The sequence below is a fragment of the Euprymna scolopes genome, chromosome 2 (assembly GCF_053919585.1).
Source record: "Euprymna scolopes isolate OS-2025 chromosome 2, ASM5391958v1, whole genome shotgun sequence".
NCBI lineage: Eukaryota > Metazoa > Mollusca > Cephalopoda > Sepiida > Sepiolidae > Euprymna > Euprymna scolopes.
Window position 1 is genome coordinate 149,742,100 of NC_136483.1, and position 21,336 is coordinate 149,763,435.

The 21,336-nt window shown below is 32.2% G+C and overlaps 1 protein-coding gene and 3 pseudogenes across 4 annotated transcripts in view; 1 reads left to right on the forward strand and 3 right to left on the reverse strand.

The window, feature by feature from the left end:
• LOC145297579 (vigilin-like) overlaps positions 1-21,336 on the reverse strand; it is a 97,933-nt gene that overhangs the window by 15,791 nt on the left and 60,806 nt on the right. For all 4 annotated transcript variants that reach the window (XM_080143611.1, XM_080143621.1, XM_080143630.1 and 1 more), the window contains 12 exons: positions 20,038-20,142; positions 19,483-19,561; positions 18,444-18,580; positions 16,342-16,560; positions 15,576-15,662; positions 11,665-11,796; positions 9,732-9,950; positions 8,761-8,847; positions 7,170-7,304; positions 6,352-6,570; positions 2,305-2,443; positions 54-223 (listed from right to left, as the gene is read on the reverse strand). In XM_080143611.1, the coding sequence (XP_079999737.1) occupies positions 54-223; positions 2,305-2,443; positions 6,352-6,570; positions 7,170-7,304; positions 8,761-8,847; positions 9,732-9,950; positions 11,665-11,796; positions 15,576-15,662; positions 16,342-16,560; positions 18,444-18,580; positions 19,483-19,561; positions 20,038-20,142 (1,728 nt within the window). The remainder of the gene's footprint in view (positions 1-53; positions 224-2,304; positions 2,444-6,351; positions 6,571-7,169; positions 7,305-8,760; positions 8,848-9,731; positions 9,951-11,664; positions 11,797-15,575; positions 15,663-16,341; positions 16,561-18,443; positions 18,581-19,482; positions 19,562-20,037; positions 20,143-21,336) is intronic.
• On the forward strand, positions 7,967-8,083 carry LOC145242187 (5S ribosomal RNA; annotated as a pseudogene).
• On the reverse strand, positions 11,046-11,179 carry LOC145242724 (U2 spliceosomal RNA; annotated as a pseudogene).
• On the reverse strand, positions 13,701-13,819 carry LOC145241761 (5S ribosomal RNA; annotated as a pseudogene).

Genomic DNA, 21,336 nt, shown 5'->3' on the forward strand with positions numbered 1-21,336 from the left:
ACATTTGAAAATGAATTAATCAAAAGATGATTTTCAAAAGGTTATTAACTCACCAATAAAGCTTTCTTTGCCTCTTCACAATTATGAGGTTTTCCGGTAATGATGATGACATCCGTTTTATTAGTGTCAGGAGGGGGTGTCTCCGAGTCTGGACTAACGTCTCCATTGGGAATAGCAGTCGTGGAGGAATCAGTGTCCTCAGTGGGAGGCTGCGACGAACGCTCTACATACAGAAAAAGAAAATGAATGAAAATGATTAAAATTTTACATATGAAATCTATATCGTAGTTCAATCTTCAAGAAGGATATTAGCAGTCAATGCGCAACAACAAACGACGTCGTCACGATGCGCAACAACAAACGACGTCGTCACGATGCGCAACAACAAACGACGTCGTCACGATGCGCAACAACAAACGACGTCGTCACGATGCGCAACAACAAACGACGTCGTCACGATGCGCAACAACAAACGACGTCGTCACGATGCGCAACAACAAACGACGTCGTCACGATGCGCAACAACAAACGACGTCGTCACGATGCGCAACAACAAACGACGTCGTCACGATGCGCAACAACAAACGACGTCGTCACGATGCGTAACAACAAACGACGTCGTCACGATGCGCAACAACAAACGACATCATCACGATGCGCAACAACAAATGACATCATCACGATGCGCAACAACAAATGACATCATCACGATGCGCAACAACAAATGACGTCGTCACAATGCGCAACAACAAATGATGTTGTCACAATGCGCAGAACAATGGGCTCCACATTTTGGCCAAGTTTCAGAAAAATCTAATGGATGGATCAAAAGTTATGGGGCAAAACATGTCATCTTTTGCCATTTGGGACATTTTTGACCTCTTTTGAGCCCCTAGGGACACAACATGAATTTTTGCAAAAAAAAAAATTTTTTTACTGTGCACATCTATTTAATGAAATACAATTTGTGGCAAAATTTCAGGAAAACTAATGGACGGTTATCTGGCAATCGTCCGGACTAATGGACGGACGCCACTGAAAACATAGGTCCCTCTCAGATAAACCGGGGGACCAAAATGCACTCATCTGTCTATAAAGGCAGAGAAGATTAATTTGGGATGTATTCTTGCTTATATCTCTATCTAGGTAGTGCAAACATATCGGTCAGCAGCTGAAGTGAATAACAACAATCGGAAAGGACTTAATTGAGCTCTTAAGTTCACAAGTAGTCGATCTCCGATAGTGAAATTGTGATTGATTTACTAGGTCTTACGATTGTTCATGACCGCCATAACTAGAAAATGCTAGCCTAGAAAGAAGCCGACTCCATCGGACTAAGGTGGATGCAATTACAACTAAAACTTACATTTTTTTTTTTTTTTTTTTTTTTTTTTTTTTTTTTTTTGCATATCAATGTGTAACAATCTGTCTAATCCAGAAATCCACATCAGGGTAAAATGCCCAAATACTGAGTCTAGTAACATGCTATCAAACATGCTGGGATGGACAGATGGTTCGCATGAAAAATGACAGACTCTCAAAGCAATTATTTTACAGAAAGCATCTTCAACACAAGCAGAAAGAGGTACAAGACCATTATTAAAAACAACTACAAGCATATAAAAGGAAGGAGACTAAGTAGAGAGGGCATATAAGGGAGATTGTAGCAGGTCACCCGAAGGGCGAGTTAATTCGCTACATAAACCTCCCTACCTGGGTGACTTGGATACCAACTATCAAGGATTTGGCCGAACTCTCAGATATACAGGTGGTTGGCCTCCTATATTGGATTGTGGTCGACTAGACATATATAACCTGGTTCTGAGCAGACAATTTGGATGTTTAGGCTAAGGACAAAACCACATCAACCTGATTAAGGTGAATATCATTACAACACTAAAGATAGCAATCGATTAATAACATTCTTTGCAGGTCTCCATTTTGAATAAAATCTGCCTTCTTTTGAAACTCGCATGGAAAAAGAAAGAGACAGACTAACAAACACCTGGTATTGTAGGCTGGAGCCAGATAAAAAGAGGATTGGCCATACATGGAGGAAAGGTTTGAAATGTTTGTCTAAGACTAGGATTTCTGCGAATTTTTCTGTCCAAAAATGGAGGCAAGAGCTTAATGATTATTAATACATGAGCAAACAAACAGACGCTTATTAAGCGAATTCAAATGCAATGTATTATACAAGATAACAGGAAACTATTGATTGTATGGATGATGATAAAAGCAAACATTTAAAAAAAAAAAAAAAAAAAAAAAATGAATAAAAATAAGTATTTTTTTTTTACTGACCTCCGTTAACAGGGCGGTCAGGAAATTTGATTGCCACGTCATGGAGCCGTGTGATCTCTTGCACTTTCAGTCCTCTAGCTCCCATCACGGTACGATGGAACTTTTGAGGGATCACACATTCTACCACAACTTGAGCATCCTAAATTAAAATAAAAAATTTTTTTAAGAGTTTTTGATTAGAAAGTTTGGTTCTTATCCAAAATTCAACCTACAAAAAAAAAAAAAAAAAAAAAAAAAAAACATGGATGTATATACGTGTCATGGAACAAATGTCATATTCCAAAAATCATATGAACTGATCTAGTATATATATATATATATATATATATATATAAAGAGAGAGAGAGATAGTTTTTTTGGGTTTTTTTTACAAGTTTTACTAATTTTAATAGTAAATTATAGCCATTACAAGGCTAATTTTGTCAGTTGAGTTGTTTCCCCTTTGATCATGGATCAAAATATGTCTCAGTCATAAAATTTGATTTTCTTCTACTTGATCAATGTACATAATTTTTGGAATATGACATTTTAATTCAGTGATAGGTATATTATAAATGTTTTTGGTATGTTTGTTTTTTTGTTTTTTTTTAGTTAGGTTAAATTCTGGGCAAACACCAACAGTTTAATACTTCTTCATAATCATACAGACATATATTTATAGAATAAATTAGACGTGGATGTCCAGAATTCACCTACATTAGAAAATAAAGGTAGAAAAAAAATCTATTGTAACTGAACAAAAGATCATATTCCAAAAATCGCATAAATAGATTAGTTTCATTTTTCTAAAGAAAATTTTTAAATAATTAATGGGAAATCATAGGCATTACAATATTGATCTCCCAAGTTTTGTGGAGTTATCTGCCCTTGCTTCTTGATGCAAGAGCTCCTTTTTACTTACTCATAAAATTTGATTTCCTTAGCTAAAAATAAAACTACTAGTCAATTTATGCGATTTTTGGAATACAACATTTTCATTGTAAAGAATTCTGGACAAGAACCTTTACTTACAACAAAATATGAATACTGATATCAATATGTTAGTCTATTAAAAGTATGGTACAACGAAAGGCTTACTATATTTCATGTTTAGGTGCTAGAAGCATTGAAAATAAGGTTTAAAGTGTCCCCAAACATGGAAATAGTCAATGGGTTGTGCTGCCATAGTTTTATATTAAGTAATTAAAAGAAAAAGAAAAACTTTTTTATATAGTCTGTATGACAGAGGACAGAGAATGATTCTCTTTAAGATCTTTCTTCATTAGGTACATTAGTGAAGACAATAATTTCAACTTGAAACATTTTATCAAGATTGTTTGAAGCTAATGGGGGGAAAAAAGTTAAAATTTAATTTCTCAATCCCCATGTGTAGTACAAAAAATAACTTTTATTTCTGAAGTTTTAAGATAAGATTATTTGAATTATTTGGATTCTTTTAGACTATTGTTCTCATCTTGAGTGTTAGTTTCATGTTTCAGTTGATGTAACCTCTAACCTTCAAGTGTATCTTCAATCTTTTTGCCGAACTCAGAACTCTTTGCAAGATGGCAAACTTGGAAATCTCCACGAGATGGCAGACTCGGAAATCTCCACGAGATGGCAGACTCGGAAATCTCCACAGGATGCCAAATGGAACCCTTTATTTAATCCACCTAGGTAGCATGCTCTTGTTCCGTCAACCACGACTGGATAGAAGTCCTAATTAATTTGCCCTTTTGAGTGTCATCCATACTGAGGATTGAACCTTCAACCTCCAGAAGAGTAATTTATGACAAATATTCTCAGGGTTCAACAATATGCACCTTAAGAAGACCAAGGGTTACATCAACTGAAACGTTGTGAAAATAATACTCTAGATGAGAACAGTAGTCTGAAGAATTAATAAATGAAAAATTTTTTTCCTGAACTGATAACAAAATTAATAATTTAAGTTTTCAGAGAACCATCATAAGAGGAAAAGAGAAACCAAGACAAAAAGAAAATAGGAAAAACAAAATGAGAGAAATTGAGAAATAGAAATTCAGTCAAAAGTGACAAAAAAAAAAAAATAAAAAATAAAAAAAGAGAAGGTATGGTTCTAGGAACAGGGTTCATATAGATTTTCAACATCCATTTTCAAGGCTTTTCAAATCCTTCTCCAGACAAAATGCAAGTTTTCAAAACAAAATGAGGTTTGTTTTACAATCCACAGCAATTCAAAAAAAGTGTTAAAAAATCAAATATACAACAAATAAACACAACCAATAAGTTACTTTGCAATGTACCTGCATCATCTTTTAGTCTTTTTATGTAGTTTGAAATGATTTTTATTTCATCTCAAATATTAACTCTCTTTACAGCTTTTAATTTCCGACCAGGATGGCAGCTGTCTTGTCCATTTTTTTGCCTGGCCAAGTCTAATTTAAAATTATCACAATTTGGGGGGAGGGGGGCATTAGAGAGTCCCGTCTGCATAAGGACAGTATATCTTTAGAGAGTGAGGGTCATTTTATTTATGGTGATCACTACTCTTCTATCCTTGCGCCCTCAACCCACAAAAAAAAGTCCATTATAAAAGAGAACAAAAATAGACAAAGATTTTAATCTTTATCAGAAAACTATCCAAGGTAGTTTTGATAAAGGGATATAACTCTTGTATCCACACTACTGTGCAATTTCAGAACAATGCATTTCGATTTTAAAAAGTATTTTAATCATTTTTATTAATACTTAAAATAATTTAATAGTATTTATTTCTATTTTATTATTAATATTTCAACAATTTTTTTACTAGAAATAAAGAATATGATTTTCAAAGCCTTTTCAATAAATTTTCCATATTTTCAAGGATTTTTCAAGGTAGTAATAGAAATAAGACCTTTTTAAGGAAAAGGCCAAATTTAAGGACTTTTCAAGTCTGTACGGACCCTGAGTAATTCTGTTGTGTAGGGGTACATATTGGAGATGACGTGGAATTCATATTGGGGCACATATATAATGGGACTCATGTAATACAGACATAACGATCGTGATGATGAGGGAGAGAAGACATTTATATTACAGTTCTTTTAACACATTAGAGGAGAGGGAGATACTTCACTTATGATGATGGTGGGGACACATAATACTTAGAAGGGTTTACACAATGTTCATTATAAGATGATAAACACAATTACCTTTTTCGTTCGTGATGAAGGATGACACAAAGCAACAGTTACAACATGACTTCTTTATTCATCTGATCGGCCGGTTGATGAAGTCAGGAATTCAAACTTGGATCTACAGGGTTAATCTTCTACCCTTCACCTCTAAGGGACTCCTCTGACTATGTCAACTCTTGGCTGATCAACTCTGACGGACTCCTCAACTGACCGACTGACTAACTCACTCTTAGATCCTATATTGAGAATTTGTCTATGACGTCAGAAGTGTGTTTTCAAACATGACCAATTTTCACGTGGCTTAACATATGTTTGTCCAAAACACTTTTGGCAAACAAAAGAATCCTCAATTATACTCTAACCTATTTTTTAACAAGATATTTTTTAATTTGCATTGTTCATTCTTTCAGCTGACATTTTTAATATTCTGATTTCTAAACGAATGGACACTCAACTCTTTTTCCGATATAAACAATATTTAACTATTCTAACAGAATTTAATAATAGACTAAATTTCTAACATTCCATTTCTTAACTTTGCCTACAGGGTTCGATTCTAGGCTTATCCTAATCTCATTTTCACTTATCTAATATTCTTATTTCCATGTAACAATTCATCAGATTTTGACCAAAAAAGTGAAGGAAACCTGAGTGATTTAAACAAAAATCTGCATTTTCTAAAAAATCTTGTTTTATAAGTTTGTTGCAAAATCTGAAAGTTAACGATTTCCTTTGGTTTAGAAGCACATAACCATAATACTTGAGTTACCTTTACTCTTTCATTCAAACTGGAATTTATCCATTAAAGAACTTAAAAATTACTTCTAAATGCTGAAGTCTAATGATCAGTAAATACGTGTCAAACTTTTATGATTAATATTCAATAGATTTGAGATAAAATATTTACCAGATCAGCAACGATCTCAAGGATCCTGCGTTTGGCTCCTTCAACACAGTCCTTGGCCCCCTTGATAACCACGCGGTCACTCTTGACTCCACTGCGAGGGAAGCTGACCGTCACACCACCATAGTCATCAGCGATCTGACGCAGCACCTCACCACGACGAGCTACAAAATATCTGTGATGTTTGGGATCAACGCTGATTTCGCCTTCAACGATATTATCCTGAGAAGAAAAAAAGGGAGGGGGGAATATTTAAGATATTTATCAAGATGAGACTTCAGGAGATAAAATAAAAAAAAAAGGTTTTTAATTTGGTATTTATGCAGAATAAGGATCATATTGTCTAAATTTTCTGAGCAATTTACGTAAAAAACGCCAGGTGCCTAATGAAAGTTAAATAATTTTTTTTTGTGCAAACAATGAAAAATATATTTTTGTTATAAAAAAAACAAAAAAAAACAATGAACAATTTTATGAAAATTTATGAAATTTAAAATTAAAATAAAAAACTTGTAAGCTGCATGAATATTCATTTTTTTTTAATAACCAGTGATTTGCTTTTATGATTTGTTTTTAATGCTTTTTAAAATAAATTTTTTTGTTAAAATCAAGATAAATATCCAGTTTTTTTTTAATAATTATCCAACGATATCAAATAAATGTTTCCTTAAATGACATTGGCTGCTGCCATTTTCATTGGCTCAGCATTTCGGTACCTTTTGGCATTTTATGTAAACAGCTCAGATAGTCGACTCTTCTGCATCAGTATCAAAAATTTTTTTTCATTTTTTTTTGAACGGAAAAGAAAGGAGAAAACATACCAAATTTTGAATGAGTCCTTCCAGTTCCATTTTGGCCTGTTCTACAGATTCTTTCCTCCCAATTATAGAAATGAGTTCAGGGTCATTGTCTTGATCAGTTGGGAATATAACACGGGCACCAGTTTTTTCACGAACCTTTAGGAAAAAGATTTTTTTTAAATAATAAAACATGTTCAATGTTATTTTAATTCAAACTCAACTTTGTTATTTATGTTACAGTAGAAAAAAATAGCAAGATATACTGCATCACCCATTGAACTGGAGTTAAGATTGTTTGAATCGAAACAGGGTGAGTTTGCTGAGCCAGTTAAGTTTTTTTTTTTTTAAATAAAGACAAGATACAAATTTACTTTTTCCTTGCTATGCTCCTTCTCCCCTCTCTCTCTCCAGCTATGGATTAAATAATGTTACTACCTGGTGAAATTTCCCTTTGTTAATGTAAATGCTGTCAAGATTGTTATAAGGTACTCGAGTTATAATTATTTTTCTCAAAGATTCAAAATGAGTACCTTATTGGTAACACCTTGCGTACAATTATTTCAGCCCTCAGTGTTAGCATGTAAGTTTATATTTAATCAAAACCATCCGTCCAATTAGTAGAAAAATTAAAATTATACTTTGCAAGTCTTTGCACTCACTATTTAAATATATTACTAAAAGATGTATATATAACTTCTTTCTAGTATCCATAAAAGCAACATAAAACAGACAAAGGGTACAACTGATATTTCTACGTGTTCCACAAGTAAATTAGGATTAGTGTGCACGGAATATGTCTGGTCATTTGATGAGTGCTAACTTAAGGCTAATCACGTTGACACACTGGTTCCCATCAGATCACCAAAGTTAAGCAACGTTGAGCTTGGTCAGTACTAAAATGGGTAACCATTTGGGAATTTCAGGTGCTGTATGTGCTCTCTGCTTACCTCAGCATTGTTTCCAGTCATCCTGGACCTCTTCTTGCCACTGGACTCAAACAGTACCGATTCAGAAGAAGTGTGGTTGAGGCTTGCACAACCCTTGCCTCACAATTACAAGCACAGCTACCTTTACAGAAGTGTCTGTCTCTTGAGACTAAACGGAGGCATCGCAACCTAAGGCTACCTGCTGCATAGTTGGATTATTAACGACTAGACCAGTTTCCCACCAATCATAACTGATTAAGATACTTAGTTTTAGATGGATGTGAAGTTCAGTTAGTTGGGGAGAAAAGTCGAGTATCGATTTTTAGTCGGGCTGGACATACAATGAAGTAATCCACATGATACGAGTTGTGGGAGACGAGGCATCAAGAGTTAGACAACAGTGAAATTGCAACTCCGACAATTAAAGATTATGAAATCACCAATTTTGTCCAGCGCTGTTAAAGAGATGACAATGATAAAAGGTATGTCGTTTGTGTATATGTAAAACATCCTCCCACACACACGGACACAAGACGTTATATACACCCATGTTATATAGCTCAGTATGCAACAATAGCAGAGACAAGATTTAACTGACAACCAAGAGAGAATACAAAGTTTATTTTGTTTTAATTAAAAAAAATAAAATTAAAAAAAATAAAAAATTTTAAATTGTTTAAGTTCACCTTTTTAATGTTAGCTCCTCCACGTCCAATGAGAAACTTGTGATATTCTGGTTTGGCCTTGATATCGGCAGTGAAACTTGACATTTGCTGTGGAAAAAAATTTTTTGAAATTGATCTCATAAAAATCTCAAGAAAATGGGTATCAGAGAAGAGAAATATTGTTCTGCTTTTCTGTTACGCATAAAAAAAATTTATTTTCATTAAATATTTGAGCTTTAAAATTAAATTTTTTTTTTTTTACACTATAATCCATTCACACTTGGATTCCAAATTACTATTTCATTAGCAGATTGAAAAGATAATTAGTTGATTAATTTTATTTTTTTATGTTATTCTATTAAAAATGCCTGTTTCACAAAAAAGTTTTGTGTATATTTTTTACAATTTATGCTAACCAATGATTCAGCTTTTACTAATGTTTATTCTCTGATGAAAAGAGCCTATGTTTAAAAGTAAATGGGTTATGGATTTTTCTTTATTATAATTCCTTGTTTGAATTTTTGATGGATTAATATTGTAATTGATTCAATTTTTCTTGTTTCTTATATACACATATATAAATAATACTAGACAAGCTTTGAACAAACGTTGGTACATTGTACATTAAACACATTTTAAAAAGTTAAAAGTGAGACATGTTCAACACTTCCATTTACACAAAGAATTTAAAAATACATTGTGATATCATAATAGACCTTTCCCTTCAAGTATTTATATCATTTAATTTCTCTCAGCACTTCTCTTATTCACTCTTTATCTTTCATTTACTCTTTCTGCCATCATCTAAAAAATTCTTGTACACAAATGAGGTATGAACGATAAGATGACATTCTCAAAATTTTATATATATATATATATATATATAACTACAAGTTTCTTGTTGGTCTTATACAAGGAAACATGTTTCAAAGGTTTGCTGCTATAAAAATAGAGATAACGAAAAAAAGAAAAGCAATAAATTTGTTACCAACCTTTTCGCTAGTCAATTCCTGCAACTGTCTGCGAGCGTTCTCAGCATCCTCAATCGGGCCACGAATGACAACTTTGTCACAAGAGCTCCCTTCAGGAGGAAAGCGGATTAAAACGCCAGAGCATTCTTCTAGGATGGAACGGATCAGACGACCTTTGGCACCTATGATGGAGTTGTGGAACTTTGAAGGAATGTCCACAGTGATTTCTTTAATGTTAGCCTAGATAAAAGACAAAGACATTTTTTTGAGGTGGTTAATGTAAGCAAAAAGATTCACATTTATTCCGATCGGAGTTGAAATAATCTGTCCATTAATTTGCATAACTCGCCCTATTCTTTGGTTTTTCTTTTATAAAATACATAAGAGATTAATATCAACCAAAATTAAAAGAAAATTCAATGAAACATTGGTTATAAATTGTTTTATCCTCAAGATAGACCATTCCTGTAATGATCTGATCCCTATTGATTCTGCAGTGGGATGTTAGTTCTGTCCAGTTCTAGGTGGTCTACCCTCCAGGGCTTTGCCTTCCATCTTTAAGAAGGGGTTAATTTATTGCTAATCACCTGAGGCGCCCTTACCAGGGAAGGTTAACAGGTCTAACCAGACATTTCGCAGGTCAGAGTGCCCCTCTTCGTGGGGGCGCTGACTTCTCAATCTCACTTCCGACCCTGGTGTTACAGTTCTTGCAGTGGGTTATTTTTGTTTTACGGCATATCAACCCTTTTCAAGTTATTTAATGCCAAATCCAGTGATTTTGAAGACAAATTTTTTAATAGAGTTTGTTTGGTTTTTTTTTTTTGCAAGTCGGTTCCTATTTAAGCCATAGTTGGGACCCTAACAGGTACTACCACTCCAGGTCAGAGTGGACCTGGGAGCAATGGCAATTAAAAAGGCATCTCCACACTCCCCAAAGCCCATAAGCTGGGGGCCTCACCATCAGATATAGTTTAAGGTCATATCCAGGACCTCTTCCAGTGGGAGAGCACATAATACCCTATATATATACATAGTTGTAATATTGTTTAAAATAATTTAGCTGTCCGATGGTAATGTAGATGTGATACTTAAAAAAAAAAAAAAAATTTACATTTAATCATTTTTTTTTAAAAGCTGACATCTTCTGGCATAGGAATGTTTTTGATTGTTTTGAAGAATCGCTTGCATTTATTAAAAGTTTCCACATGTGCATTATTATATATGAACCTGTTCTGGGACAGGTATTCCAGTTAATATCTGATATTATATTGTACCTATTTACTATGCCTCCCCACGGGACAGAGTTAGACACCAGGGTCGTTTTTGAACGTGGAGAAAAGGTACAAAAATAAAAATTGTCTCAGTCGTGAAGGATTTCTCCTCCACCAAAAGAGAACAATAAAATGAAGTGCAGCATCTGAAGAACAGATACTACACTTTGATCTTGACCAAAAGGCCAAGATTGTAATTCAACTGTTCTCCATGATTAACTCACATTAACACTTACAAGTTTGTTTAACTTCTGACATCATTAAAAAGCAAGATTTCAAAGATCATCATTGTTATTTGGTTGTGTTACAGCATATCAAACCTTTTCAAGTTATTTCATGTAGAATTGAAAAAAGTTTATCCTTTAAATTTTTTTTTTTTTTTTTTTTTTTTTTTAAATATTTTCAAATATTCATTCATGATGTTTAGTTTGGTTGTTTTGTAGAGAAAAATTGTTTTTGATTTTGCAGAACATATTGTTTTTACATAGAAAAGTATAAAAAAAAAAGTCAGTTTGGTGTATTTTAGGTCAGAAAGCCAGTATCTTAGACAGCCTAATTTAATAGCGTGAGACTATTAAACATTATTGTATTAAAACATAAAAATTGTTGGATTTGTTTAAGAGGCAATTATTTTATTTTTCTGGTAATTAAGTTAAGAAAAAAAAAAAAAGCTAATTACTCACCAGTTCTTTTTGAATGGCTTCAATTTTTTTTGTGGCCAATTCTACATTGGCTTTCTTGCCTGTGATAATAATCATATCCGAATCAGTGTTCTCACTGGGCAATTCAATACGAGTGTCAGTTTCATCACGAATCTGAAGAGAATTTCAAATCATACGGAAGAAATTAATTAAAAAGAATGCCACAAATACAGAGGATTATAATTTAAATTTAATACTGAGTTTTAAAGAATTTGAAATCTTTTTTAACTTGTTTTTTGCTTTTATTCACTCCAAACAATGCACATTTCCACGGAGACATAAGGGATACTGTGAATTACAAGTCATAACCACAGGAGCATCTTAAGTGAGGAATTGTACAGCGTGATGCTTGTTTACATTACATTTAAATTTCTGCATGTTATATCGAAACAAGGAAAAGAGAGGGAGTTTCAAAGGCTGACAGAGGCGTATTAGAGTAGAAAGCCTTTCAGCATCTGAGGTTTCCTAAAATGAAATGAAAGGGTGAGATTTTGCTGATTGTTTAAATGTTGAATTTTCTGGTATGGTGTTATTAGCCACGGCAATCAGTGATTGAAAAGGCTTCTTATAATTATTAAAATAAAGGATCTTTATCCTAGTAGCATTAAACGTTACTACCTATTTATGAGTTCATTCCACTACAGACTGGAGGTCATTCTATAAGGTTTCTGACGTTGCCTTGGATATAGGTACATTCGCTTTACCCACATCTTGAGAATAGTGTCGGGTCATCAGCTAATATACATATCTTAAATATGGAGGGAGTCCATTTATGAATATCAGGAATAATAAAGGTCTAAGGATTGAACCCTACATTAAGTTTATTTAAGTATGCAACCTGGATTTTTCTTTTAGTTAGGTAGAATCTGATTATGTTGAATATTCATTCAGTAATAACATGCAAATTTATTTTCATTGACCTTATCAAAGGCTTTTGAAATATCAAAATCTACTACCCTAGTAATGAATAACACGTTTTCAGGTGTACATCTTGATGTAAAAAAGCGAAACGCCAATCCGAAGAGGAACCGAAAAATGAAACAAGTATTTTCTTCATTTGTTTTACAAAACTACACCTTGTTTCATTTTCCATTTCAGATTCTGGCGCTTTGCTTTTTACATCAACAAGACGTAAGCCCGAAAATGCATTATTCATTACCTAATATACAGATTTTTAAAGTGTGTATTTCTCAAAAGATTCGTCGTGTAATAATATTTTTAAAAAAGAAGGGCGGGAAAAAAAACCAAAAACAAAACTTTTTTTTTTAATGGCTACACAGAACTGTTTTCTTGCAATAAAGTCATGCCACAACTCAGTGACTTTGCCTAGTTCTTTCACCAGAATTCTTGAATACTGGTACCACAGAGCCAATTTTCCAAGGCATTTGTTTTAGAGTTCGGAAAGAACAGGAGCCAGTTTAAAAGAACATTTTTCTTATTAATATAACAGAGATAAGATCAGACGGACATGCTTTGGCGGTGTCAAGATTCTTTTTTTATATCTTGGACATGGAAAGAGGTCATCAAGTGTGCCTTTTGTTCACAATGAGAAATTTGGGGGGGCAAATAGTTCAGCCTTATCAGTTGAACAGTGGGGTGGGAGATTGTCGATTATTCATTATTCACCACACTATTATAGAGTTTCCAGAAACCGAGTGTTCGAAATTAGTCTAATTACAGGAAAGTTTTTAGATTTCTAGTTCTTAAAAATAGTCAAACTAATTGGTTTTTGTTTATTTAAAAACAAAAACCAATTAGTTTGACTATTTTTAAGTTTTAAAATATGCAATCTTTAATTGTGAAAGAAAACTAAATTGTAAAAAATGTATTTTTTCAGGCATTTTCTAGAATTTAATTTTCACTTCTAATGTGTGCAGTCAGCACCAACCCTATTAAGGGTTTAACCGCCTTCCTCCAAAGGAGGCAGTTTCATGGGAGTAAGAAATTCACAAGCGGTCTCCAGTCGCATGTTAGGGGAGATGACGTTAGGTTTTTGCAGGGAGGTATCGTCGACGTCCTACTTACAGCACCTGGACTTTCCAAATTGGTCACCCATTTTAGTAATGACCAGGTTCAACGTTGCTTAACTTCAGTGATCTGACGGGAACCGGTGTGTCAACGTGATTATGCCGTATGCTTCTAATGTTGGTTTTAAAAACTTTTTTTTTAATTTTTAAAATTATTAAAATCTTTCTCTTTGTTACTTAACATTTACGATAAAATTTTAAATATAGTGTGACCAAAAATAAAGGGATGAGGAGAACGTCAGATTTATATCTGAAAGACAACAAATCTAACAACTAAAAATAAGTTTGATTAAAGAAAAAAACGATTATTATGAAAGCGATTGGACAGGGCTCTGCATTGCTAGTGAAACAGTTGCATTTATGAGTGATTTTTCAAAGTGGCAACTAAAAATAATGAAACGCTTATATTCTGGCGATTGTATTTCTTTCACTGACAGTCTTCCAAGGCTCACTACCGAGTGAAAAATATCTTTTTAACTTGTTTTTTTTAATAAAACGAGCAAAGTTAAATTATTTAAACAATAAAATATACTCTTTTTTTTAACGAAGGCTATTTAAAAAAAAATATCTGAAGAAATTCAAATGTTTATACCTTCAAGTATCAACATAAAATTTGTTGTATATTTAGAATTACACTTATTAAAAAAAAAAAAAAAAAAAAAAAAAAAGAAAACACAGAAAAATCTTTGATGTACATACTCGTCACAGAACGAAAATGTCATATTCTAAAAATCATGTGAGTTTGCCTAGTAACTGTTCTATTTGGCTAGTAAATGAAATTTAGTTAAAGGTCAACTAAAGATAAATTTGTAGAGCCCTGTTGGACTTCTAATTTGTGAATTTACTAACCAACAGAGATTTACTACTGTCACTGAACGGAAGAGTCTATCAGACATGTATACACTATGTGATGACATAGAAAAGTAAAACCGACTAGTGAGGATAGGAGTTGCATGGAGAGAAATGATATAAGAATAATACAATGGATGTGTAATGCTAGTCTTAAAGACAACTTAGTATTGCTGACCTCAAAGGAAGATTAAATCTGGATAGTATAGAGATGTGTGCAGAACAGGAGACTTTGATGGTATGGTCATGTTAAAATGGATAAAAATTCTTAGGCCAGTGACTTTACAACAGTCAAGGTAGCAGGTTAGGTTTGCAGGGGAAGGTCAAGAAAGTCATGGGAGGGAATGATAAAATGTACTTAAGGGAAAGAAGGATAAATAAAAACATGGCCAGAGATAGGTTAGTTTTGAAGCCTGTTTTTAAGAAACAGGCTTCAAAACTAACCTATCACTAGCTGTCAAATGCATGCCAGCACATAAAGCGTCCATTAAACCAAATATGAGGTTATTGATAATATAATAACCTACTTCCCTACAATTTATTTTTTTTTAAGTACTTAGTCCAGCCCCAAAAAAGTGATATGAGGAATTTAGCTAACCACTGAAAATTAAAAATCAGCAAGGGGAATAACTCAAATTTTTAATTAAATATAAGGGTTGTAGTTTTCATAGTTAAAAATCTATTTCTTTTTTCTATATTAGTTTAAAATAGTGTAAACAAATAAAAATTAAAAACTAAAATAACTTAATTATATTTAAAGCAACACCGGGTAAATACATTAGTACATTATGAGATCAATTAATATATATATATATATATATTACACACACACAAAACTAAGTAATCACTGTAGGGCAGTGGATAACGAGATTATCATATAAGCCAATAATAGTGGGTTTATTTCTAAATTCAGTTGCATTAATCCAGTAAACACCTAGAATGAGGATTAAGTTTTGATACAGAATTTAAAAAAAAATGGAAATTTATTTAAAAAAGCAAAAAATATCGAATGTTCACCTTTCGAATGGTGGCTCCACCTTTTCCAATGATATTTTTATGGAATGCTTTAAAAATCTGTACTTGAGACTGGAAGTTGTTTGTTACCTAGAAAAAAAACGGAAACAAAAGAATGAAAAACATAAAAAATGAAAAATTAATTAAAATAAGAAAATGAATTAAAATAAAATGTAAAATTTTTAAAATAGTAAGTGAAAAAAATTGTAAAAAGTTAATACATGTAAAAGAGGAAATAAAAAACGTAAAAGAGGAAATAAAAATATGTAAAACGAAATAAAATATGTAAAAACGAAATAAAATATGTAAAAACGAAATAAAATATGTAAAAACGAAATAAAATATGTAAAAACGAAATAAAATATGTAAAAACGAAATAAAATATGTAAAAACGAAATAAAATATGTAAAAACGAAATAAAATATGTAAAAACGAAATAAAATATGTAAAAACGAAATAAAATATGTAAAAACGAAATAAAATATGTAAAAACGAAATAAAATATGTAAAATTATTTTTCGATTATTTGTTGTTTTTCACCCTTATTTTCTGTTGAATATTCTCTACAATCGCCCACATACGTAACTTATTTACATTGACAAACTTGTTATGAATCAAATAGTAAAAGTTTAGAGGCAAAAATAAGTTTTTTTTTTAAATGATGTATTAGATTGGTGCAAAAATAATGTTTTTAACGTTCAACTTCATGTCAATAAACATTATTTTTGCACCAACCTAAAAAAAAAAAAAAAAAAAAATGATGACTCACCAGTTCTTGATGGTATGCATTCAAGTGCTTGTAAGCCTTATCTACATCGTTCTTGGGTCCACGAAGGATGACCACATCGCTCTTCTTTCCAGCATCAGGGAAGGTAATCTGTACCTGATTGAACATCTCTCGAATCTCTCTGATCTTCTCACCACGGGCACCAATGATGGTCTTATGGAATCGCTGTTCAATGAGAATTTCTCGGCTTTTCTCATTTTCCTAAAAAGTAAAACAAAGTTGAAATATTTCATCACAAAAATTCAAAGAATAAAAATTATAAAAAAATCATACATTATATTAATTACCAAACTTATGTTAAACTATGTTGCTAACCTCAGTCTTTTCTATAAATACTATTATAGCAGGTGTTCTAAAGAATGGTTTGCTTCCTTTATACAAGTTCGTTTAATTTGTTGGTCTAGTGGTCTTTATATATTTGCTGTTTTGATACCTCATTGTAATACAGCTTTCTATTCCATTAGCTTCTTTCCAAGAACAACAAGCTTGGGGAACTCTCTTCCTGCTGTTTTCCCCTATTTTTAACCCTGGCCTTTTCAAGACTACATCCAATAAGAATCTCCTGTCTTTGCAATAATCATCTTTCATTCTTGTTAGCTCCATACATCAAATGGCTTCATGCCTTGCCTGGAATGATTTCTATTAAAAACAAGTGAAGCATGCATGGCCCCCCCCCCCCATGAGTGCACAGTGAACGAGGCATAAAAAAAAAATGACTAAGTGCAGCATTTCTCCCCCATTTAGCCCAAAAAGTCCTCAGGCAACAAAAGGAGGGTGGGCCTGTAAATTTACCCTAGTCCATTCATCCATTTGCACTTTTCTCAATAATTATGCCTTTGAATGTTTTTGAAATTTTGTGCAAACATTAAACATGATATGAGTAAAAAAGTAACAGAACGGAGTTTCCGGGAAAACTCTGGTTGCTCCCCTAAGGGTGCCTTTCAGGTTAAAATGGCTAAAATTTACATTTTTGTGCTTATTAAAAAAATAAAAATTGATGCCTTGGATTTTTATAAAACTTTCTGAAAAGTTGTAACTAACTGATTTCTATATAATTTTGTTTGTCTATACTTTGCTATAACTCTTGGATGTGTCCCAGAAGCTCTTTTAGGGTTAATAAAAACACTCCATTTTTGGGACTATTTTACCATATTTGTCCAAATTTTTTTATGTATGTCTATTTAGCAGTTTTGCATGGTGCTGAACTCAAATTTAAATATGTTATGACCTTGGAGACTTTGGGGGCTAAATGGGGGCGGAGGAAAATGATGGATCTAGTCATTTTTTTCTTTTGCATGGTGCAGAACTCAAATTTACATATGTTAAGGCTTAAAACTACACAGTTTGTTCATTTTTACCAGGATTTGATGTCGCCTGAGGACTTTTGGGGCTAAATGGGGGGGGGGTCAAATGTTGCACTTAGTCATTTTTTTTGTATGCCTCATTCACTATACACTCATGGGGGACCATGAATGCTTCACTTGTTTTATCTAATAATCATTGAAAAGTTTTTTCAGTCTTAATTTAAATAATTATTGGAATTATTTTTTTTAAGAATTATTGAAAACACTTTAAAATCTTTTTAAACTATTTTGAGAATATTATGTATTGGATACGTTTTTTTATCATGTTTTAAACTTATTTTGATTTCAATTTTATTTTTATACTTTCATGAACATATTTATGATATAAATTCAAGAAGAAATACTTTTGTTTTTAAAATTAAGAAAAAACATTTTCATAATTTCATAAAGATATTTTTTTATAAAATTACAAATAAAAAAAACTTTAAAATTTTGTTATTTAAAGTGCAGTTGTGTTATTTTTATCTGTATAATTTTGTTAATTTTTATATTTTTCAATAATGTCCTTTTCTTATATTTTATTTCAATAAATCGCTTCACAATATAAATACTGAAGAACAATAAAAGTGAAGGAACTGATTTGCTTTATCAGCGTTTACTGTGTCAGTCAGGCCAGAAGTTAGGCAGTACGTCAGCTGACTATAACCATGAAAAATGTAGAAAAACTCAATATATGGACTCTGAAACTATACGAGAAACAAAGGTTTCTGATGAACTTACCATTCTCTGAGCCATGTCCAAGAGTTCCTGCTTAGCTTTTTGCACACCAACTGGATCACCTTCGATTCTTATCACATTGTTGACATTATCAGACGGAATTTGAATGGCCACTCCAGTTTCATTCTTGATTCGAGAGACTAAAAATAAAGACAAATAACGTTAGGTAAAAAAACAAGTAGTGATGGTGGGAAGGGGATTGAGCAAGCAAAAAAAAAAAAAAAACAATATTAAAGTATCAAATAAATAAAACAATAATCTATACAATAATATGCTAAATCATTTCAGATTTGTACATACGTTATCACCTTTTATACTTTTAAAAATATAGAAACTTTTGGCCTAATGAAAGACAACTTCTGGCATTTCTACATTATTAGGACAAAATTTTGTAGTCAATAAATGGAATTTTCAGATAAAAAAATGGTTCTGATTTTTTTTGTCAATTTTAATAAATTACAATGGTAGCTTCCAAATTATGTAGTCAAAATTACTGAATATTACTAAATTATTAAAAAAAAAAAAAAAAACTTTAATCATTAGGTAAAAAATTGTAGCAATCATGTTTAAATCGAAATGGAAAATTACCTCTCTTTTGGACTATGTCTTACAATCGTTTTCATCAAATCCTATTTTCTTTTTTTTTTTCTACCTTATTGATTTTCATAATTGTTTTATATAATCTCAAAAATATGAAGAATACGTAGATGCCATTGTTTTCATGTGAAATTCAGTATTACGATTTCTGAAATTTCGTCCTAATAGTGTAGAAGCGCCCAACTTTTTTTAAACTACCTTTTGAAGTTCAATATTCTGAAATAAAAAACCTCTTACCAAGTTTCAGAACTGAAAAGCTATGAAGGTCAATAGAAAATTAAAGTCTGGTAAGTATTATGTGTCATCTATTTGTTCCTCCACTCTTTGCACCGTTAACTATCCTACACTTGTATTCAGTTTTCATAAAGAAGCATTATTTTGATGTCCGTTTCAATTTGTATTGAATAGCTTGGCAATATACTCAATCATAAAAAAATACACTTACTGTTAGCACCATTCTTGCCAATGATATGTTTGTGGAAACGTTGGTCCACTTCTATTTCGGCAAATGCCATCCGTTGCTCCTGTAAAAAATTGCAAAAAAGTTTAAAAGAAATATAAAATGGTAGCTAAGCTCAAAGTACAGTTAATGTCAAAGAAATTTAAAAAAAAAAATTTTTTTTTTAATTACCACTAATAACTTTCAAATGCATTAATATTTAACTTTCTATCCACCTATGTAATTTCTGAACTTGTTTTTAAATATATAGGATTATAACAAAACTAGTTCTATTAGCATAATTTTAAAACTTTAAATGTTTTTAAAATTTGACAACACGAGGTTCTTATCCTCTACTTAAAAATAATTTAATTACTTTTCTTCTTGAATATTAAAGCGATATTGCAAGCTTCACAAGTTAAATAACTATAACTAAAATTTTATGATTAAAACAAAAATGAATGCAATAAAAAAAAATTTCATAAAAAGTTCTAACAGTACAATTAAAAACATTTTTTAAAAGAAATAGAAGAAAAAAAAGAAAAGAAAAGAAAAGCTTACCAAATCAGAAACAAATGCTGTTAAGTTGTTAACACATTCTTCAACTTCTTCTGGAGGACCTTCAAGGGTGATTGTATCTTCCCCATCAGTGAATTCAATATGAACCTATGATTATCAGAAGACAAAAAGCATAAAATCAATAAAAATACTCTTGTTTCTGCTATCACTCACTATCAAGGTTTATTGTCTATATTCCTTTCAACAAGATTCAATACTATCTGGATGTCCGTATGCTAAAGTCTTCAGTGATCGCAACTATTATATTATTGGTTCTTGTCTTGCTTTTTTTTTTCTTCCTTTGAAGATTGTAACCAGCTGTCAACATTTCCTTGCTTTTTACTGAAACCAATCGAGAGCTCTTTTTAGTATTCCCGTTGTCCCTTAAGTGCAATTGTCTGGATCTCTTTTGTACTTGGTTCACCGGGAATATTAGTTAGGTAGGACTTCAGGTTCTTCATAAGCCCTGTGGCACCTATAATAACTGGTATGATTGATATCTAAGATTCCAGTTTCTTTTCATATCATACATGAGACCTTGATATTTGGTCTGTTTCTCCCTTTCAGCTCTGTTCAGACCTCCATTATGAGGGACACTCACTTCAATCTGACTTATTCCATATAACTATGTCAGGTTTCACAACAGCATTTTCAAGGTAGGTGGCTGTATGGATTACATGGTTGTAATGTATGGTATATAAGTTATTTCCAACTCTTGCCTGATGGTTTCTTTCCACGTTTACTTAGGGTGCCCTGCTTTGCTTTTGCTGTCAGCCTTAGTTCACTGCAAATGCTGATATACCTCTTGCTTCTTTCACGAGTGAAGATGGTTTGTCTTAATCAGGATATAAAGTTTTTGGAATGGCTAATTTCTCAAGTAGAGTGTCTGATCTAACTTTATATTGAATATCCACCAAATTATTGCCCTGTCATTTCTTTGGACTCAGACAAATGAAGCCTGGATAATAACCTAACACTCAACACCATACTACATCCCACTTCTTATGCAGATATCATGGATCTTACTCTTGGTAATAATCGGGATGGCTCAGCTACAATTGATATATTTAGAAATAAATATATGATGCATGTTTGAAAATTAATGGGACTGGAGTCAAAGAATTTATTTCAATTCCAAACCACATAAAATAACATGCATAAGGTTGATCCATAGCTTAGATGATTGATGGTGTAGATCTCGACAAATTATACGCATTAGTATATCATTTTTAAGGAAAAAAAAAATGCAAGCAAAATGAAATTTATAATTCTTTGATGGTTGGATTTTAGTAAGTTTGCTTG